The sequence below is a fragment of the Lagopus muta genome, chromosome Z (assembly GCF_023343835.1).
Source record: "Lagopus muta isolate bLagMut1 chromosome Z, bLagMut1 primary, whole genome shotgun sequence".
NCBI classification, from domain to species: domain Eukaryota; kingdom Metazoa; phylum Chordata; class Aves; order Galliformes; family Phasianidae; genus Lagopus; species Lagopus muta.
The window spans coordinates 9,315,460-9,321,459 of record NC_064472.1 but is presented as its reverse complement, the minus strand read 5'-3'; the positions used below and the strand labels follow the sequence as shown (position 1 = coordinate 9,321,459).

Sequence of the window (6,000 nt, the reverse complement as noted above, 5' to 3'; positions counted from 1 at the left end):
TCACCTCCTGCTGCTACAAATCTTTGCCTTGCATCACTGTGAGGGTGCTCAGGTAGGATCTCTTTATCCGCATGGCTACTGACTGCATCTCCATCTGCTTCTTTGTGAAGTGGTAGCTGAACCACCCAAACTCATTCCTGCATCACCAGCAGTGAGCAGGAGCCTTTCCTGGCAGCAGAACCTTGTTCCTGAGCCACTGGGAGAAAAGTCCTGGAAGGAAAGCTGCAACCTGCCAAAGGCATCCGGCACTGTATCTCTCTTGGCACAGCATCAGCAGGCAGTTTTTAAACACGTGCCCCATGGTTTTGGGTGAGATCTTGCACATTGCTGGACTTGGGACTGTTGCATGTTGGGGACCAACCCTCCTCAAAATCACACTGAGTCAGTTTGCATTCTCTCCCCTTGTAGGTGCTGCTCTTCACCCTTGTACCACAAGCACCACCTCTCCTCCAGCTCCTGCTGCTGCTCATGCTTATCTCCCCACCTCTTGCTGTGACGTTTGCACTTTGGAGACCAGGTTGATGCCTGCCCCAAAGAGCTGCAGCTCTCCTGTGCCACCTGGCTTGGCAGATCCCACCTTGCATTGCAGCAAGTTTGATAGGACGCATGCATGGCCAGGTCTGTCTGTGAAGCTGTCTTGGTGTACTTTCTGCTTTTTACCCCTGTACATCATCATTCTCATCTGGGTCTGATGCTCTGCCAGAGCCCGAACACTAACCACCATGCCTACTGCTCCTCCTCCATCCACCGAAGCGTGGTACCCCACTGAAGCCATATGCTGTCTGCTAAGCCCATCCCTTGAGTGAGGCAGTGTTCTGCTTCTTACACGGCCTCGCAGCCAGGAAATAGCTCCTGAGCCTGCCTGCCTGGGGAGTGCAGTGAAAAGCCGCTCTCACATCAGCCACAGCCGAAAGCAACACCTAAGGTGGGATTTACTGCCACATATGTGCTGGGAAGATGTGGGGACCCATTCTGCCTGGCTAATGTATTAAATTTCACGTTATACGATGCACGGGGCTCTCTGAGCACGGCAATTCCCTCTTTCTTCCTGTATGGATTTATACTGCTAAGTGGATGGATTTTCTGCTTGGCAGGGATGCTCCCTGGGGACCTTCCCGAGTTAGAAACATCTCTGCACATCTGTAGGCAATATCGCTGGGGCACCCTGTGACTGGGATTTTACAACACCCCTTGCTTTATGGACTGCTGCTTGATGCGGACAGGCACGGTGGAGGGGCTGACAAATAACTTCCTGCAGCCGGCAGCGGGACTCCCGATGATGGAGGGTGCCTGGGACTGGGCGCAAAAGCCACCACTTTCCATCAGCCCTGTGTACTGGAACACCGCTCCTTTGGTTTCTAAAATGGCTGGAGAGGGGCAGGTTTCCTCTCTGTTTAAAGGCCTGAGCTCGTGTGCCTGTGACTGGTTCCTAGTCAGCCTTAGCATGGACTGGGAGAGCCTGGTAGAGATGAAAGCATTCTGTCTGGGATACTTCCCCCAGGCAAAGGCTGGGCCTGACATGTTCTTCTCTGCCAAGAGAAGCTTCTTCCCCCTGCCCCGAGAGCCATCTGCTATGGCTGATTACCCTGGCTTTTAATGCTGTGAATCCATAATTAGTGCATAATTAATTACCAGATGTTTTTAACACTAATGAAACATTAATAAATGATGAAGGCATGTTGTCTGGTAATGGGACATTAACCAGTGAACCAGGCCAGCATGCAGGGGAGTACTGTCTGAGAGGGAGGCAGGGCTGCATGGGGCTGAGCTCTCCTCTAGCAAAGCCTCAGCACAGCAAAAACCACAGTGAGAACCTGGTGGGAGCTGGTGCTCACTTGGTGCTGCCTTCAGGGCTGTGAAAATCCTGGGCTGTCGTCATGTTAACCCCATCCATCCATCCATCCATCCATCCATCCATCCATCCATCCATCCATCCATCCATCCATCCATCCATCTCTTTTTGGAAGGCATGAGGCCCAGCATCAGGCAAAGGCAAGGCCAGATGAGAGCAGCACACAGGCTGCTCCTGTGTGCCTGCTTCCATCCCATCCATCCCCAGCAGACCTGGACAAACAAGAGGGCAAAGGGATTGCTGGTGTTCACCGATCTGGGACCAGCACAGGCTGCCTGTGTCCATATGCATATGAACACATGAGTCCAGCAGCCACTACACTGGCAGGAAACTGGGGCACGTGCTGAGGAAATGGAGGAGCAGACCCCATTGCACTGCATCCTGCTCCTCAGTCCAAGCTGTCAGTGGAGGCTGTCCCCACACACAGTCCCTGTCAGCACTGTCACATGGAAATTTAATTCAAAGCATCTGGGCCAATGCCATTTTTCTGATGTCAAATTATTAATCAGACAAGGAAAGTGCATTAATTGGGACTGTGTCATCTCCTGCCTCTAGAGATGCCCACAGCTCTGTCCTTCCACCTCCCTAGGAGGTACCTGAATGCAGCCAGAGCTTGGGGATGCACTACCCATGAATGGGTACAAGTAGCAGCCAGCTACTTCACCACAGCGTGGATGCCACATGGTGTGCTGACAGCCAACCACGGGTTTCCAGAGGTGGGCATCCCACCACCATTCTTACACCCCCTTGAAGTGCTCTGAAGGCCAGGTTTTGTGCACCAAACCCTCCTGTCCAGAGAGGAAATAACCCAGAGCTGACAGTGGTCATGAAATGATCATTTAATGAAGACCGTCTCTCCTGGCGCGCGCGTGTGTGTGTGCGTGTGTCTGTGTGGGCTTTATTTTTTTCTTCCCTCCATTATTTTTTTTTGTTTCTTTCTTTTTTTTTTTTTTTTTTTTTTTTTATATATATACATCTATAAAAAATTCAAATACAGCATGTCAACAGTTGGAATACTAGGACGTACGGTATTAAATACTGCGCTCGGGTTTGGGCAGGGACAAGAGGAGCTGTCTTTACAAAACAGGGCCTGGGTGGGACGGGGAGGAGAGCAGAGTGGGACTGGGACAGCCAGGGACACTGGGGGGCAGGTCTTCGGGGCTCCAGCTCTAAGGGGACGGCAAAGCTATTCTTATTTTGCTGAAGAGTAAGACAAAGATGTTGATGGAGGCGATTCCCTGTATCCAACGTGGTTGAAAGAGAGTGGGGGCGTGGGGACGGGGAGGTGAAGGCTCCTCTGGGTGCTGCTGGGCGCTGGCTGGAGGGGCAGGCTCCGCGATGCTCTGCAAGGGGCTGCTGGGGGGAGCCTAGGCTTTTGTCGCTGTTTTGATCCCCTTTTATCCCCATGAAAACCGAGCCAGCTCCCGAATCCCCATTGCACTCCTGAAAGCCACCAGTTCATCCCTCCACCATCCCCTCGGAGGGGACCGAGCCCTCATCCTGCACCCCTCCAGCTTTTCCACGCCATCAAGAGCTCAGGGGGGAGTGAGTCCGGTCCTCGGGGTGCCCCCTTTGTCCGCAGGTTGAGAGCATCCCTCCATCCCCGTCCCCGTTTCCCATCCCCTCTTCCGAGCGCGCCATCACGCTCTCTGTCACCCGCGTCCCGGCGGCGCGGCGGCGGCACGTCTTTGGCGTGGCGGGTTAGCTGTATGAGCGATGGCGGGGCTGGCCCGCGGGATCCGGGGCTGCGGCACGGGGCCCGGGCTCGTTGCGCCTTGCTGAGAGTGGGGCGGAGTGGGTGACATGGGGACAAGTGCATGTCCTCGCTCCGGGCTCTCGGCGAGGATTTTTGGGGCAGGTCCTCCTGGAGGGGGGATGGTGGCTCTGTCCTCCTCCGCAGCGATGGCGAGAAGCGTGATACGTCCTCAACGTGTGCAAAATCGAAGAGATAAAGAGACTCAGAACGGGCAGGGTGCGGAGGGAGGGTGGTGGTGGCGGTGGCGGTGGCTGTGGGAGGTTGTCTCCGCTGGGCTGCGACAGATGGGGATCTGTGATGAGGAAGAGAAGGGTCACTCATCCTCCTGCCAGCTAGCAGGAGTGTCCAGCTACTGACACAGCTCTGGGGATACGCTGAGCTGAATATGGCTTTTTCCCCAGGAAGAAATGCACACCTCCTCAGAACCTGAGCACGCAAAGCCATCACTTCCACCTTCTCCTCCCAAAGGACCCTGCCCTTGCACCGCTGTCTGTGTGACACCACCTCTGCTATTGCCACCACTAATATCATACATGGGGGTGATGCACCCAAAGGGAAAGGACCATGGGAACTGCCATGGGTCACGTAGACTCACAGAACCATAGAATTGCTCAGGTGGGAAAAGACCCTCAAGTTCATCAAGTCCAACCACAACCTAAACATACTGCCCTAAATCTAACAATTCTCTGCTAAATCATGTCCCTGAGCACCACATCCAAATGTTTTTTCAACACATCCAGGGATGGTGACTCAACCACCTCCCTGGGGAGCCCATTCCAGTGCTTAACAACCCTTTCTGTAAAGAACTTTTTCCAGATATCCAACCCAAACCTCCCCTGGCACAACTTGAGTCCATTTCCCCTCATCCTGTCACCTGTCACCAGTGAGAAGACACCAACCCCACTCCCGCTGTGTGCACCTTTCAACATTCTGCCTCAGTATGCGAGAGGCTGTTTGGTGCACTTTCTGGTGCCTCCTGGTGGGTGGCACATCCTTTATGCCCCATCTCTGCTGAACATGAGCATCTAAGCCCAACTCCTTTGCAAGCTTTGCAGAAGGTGTCTGAAAAACCACGTCCAGCTACCTTCACCAGAACACCCGATTTGGAAAAGCAGCCATGTTGGGTTTATTGCCAAAGAACTGCAAGCAAACCCAAATGCTTCCTACCCAACAGCCGTCGCCCACAGGCTGGTCAGCGTCTCCTTCCCAACCACGCTAGAGACCCTGAGCTCTTCACGCCCTTCCAGCACCCACCCTCATGCCCCCCATTTGGGGCATACTCACTAAATAAAGAGGACACCATAGGCAGCCAAGACCAGTCCAGCTGTCCAACACACTGCCACGGCGCCACTGCCCACTCCGGCCCCCTTGTCGCAGATCTTGGTGGTGGGGGGCGGCATGAAAGAGGAAGTGCTGGTGCTCGTCGTCTCTGCACGGAGGGAGAGTGGGTGGTGAGAGGAGCTGGGGCCCCCTAGGATGTTGCCCACAGGAGTAGGGCAGCATCCCATCCCCACACTGCCCAACTGTGCTACTCTAGGGCCAAGCTGGATGGAGAAGATGATGAGAATGGAGACAGTGTGGTCTATGGGACTTTCTGTTCTCTAACAGTAGACCCAGAGCGTTCCAGAGTGCCTGGCAATGAGTGTCTCCCAGTGCTTCCCAGCCACCCCACAGCTGGTGCCAGTCAGGGGAACCGGTGCAGGGCACGCTCCCATCCTTCTGGGAAGCCAAGGGCTGATAACGTGCATTTGGACACGGTCCCAGCTCTTTCCTAGAAACAGAGGCTTGTTAACTTGGGGGCTTTTATTTCTAACTGGCATCGCTCCGAGCCATTGCGCGGGGTTGGAGCTGTGGAGGAGAGGAAGAGCTGGAGATGGTGGGGGGCAGCACTCCAGCAAATAATCATAAATCCAGAGCCCTGTCGTGGCACTTGGAGCACTCCAGTGAGGAAGATGCCAGAGCTAGGTGTGCTGAGTCAGCACCTCCTGGGCCATTCCAACCAGGCAACAGGGCCACAGGCTCGTGAAGGCACGTGGTAAAGGGCTGTGCCCTCCTCTGCCACACAACCCCAGTGCTGGGGGTCTCCATGCCCCGGACCCCTGAGTGTAGGGTGTTTGTGCTGGGTGAGGGTCTCACCTGTGATCTGAACCTCCGTGGTGAGGTGCTTGGGCTCCTCCGTCCAGGGGGTGGCATGCACAGCCACGCTCCAGTCGCTCCACGTGCCGATGTCGTTGTCTTTGGCGGCCACCTGGATGATGTACTCCTTGCCAGCATAGGCATCTGTGATGGTGTGTGACGTGCCATCCGACAGCTCGACCTGCGGGCAGGTGGGGATCAGGCAGGGGGTGCTGGGGGTGGGAGGCAGCCAGAGGAGGAACTCCGGCAGTGGGAA

The 6,000-nt window shown here is 55.0% G+C and overlaps 1 protein-coding gene across 2 annotated transcripts in view; it reads right to left on the bottom strand.

Moving 5' to 3' along the window:
- Positions 1 to 2,679: 2,679 nt before the first annotated feature.
- CNTFR (ciliary neurotrophic factor receptor) overlaps positions 2,680 to 6,000 on the bottom strand; it is a 170,978-nt gene continuing 167,657 nt past the window's right edge. For both annotated transcript variants that reach the window (XM_048931848.1, XM_048931849.1), the window contains exons 8-10: positions 5,745 to 5,925; positions 4,893 to 5,037; positions 2,680 to 3,900 (exon numbers count right to left, since the gene is read on the bottom strand). In XM_048931848.1, the coding sequence (XP_048787805.1) occupies position 3,900; positions 4,893 to 5,037; positions 5,745 to 5,925 (327 nt within the window). In that variant the 3' untranslated portion in view covers positions 2,680 to 3,899. The remainder of the gene's footprint in view (positions 3,901 to 4,892; positions 5,038 to 5,744; positions 5,926 to 6,000) is intronic.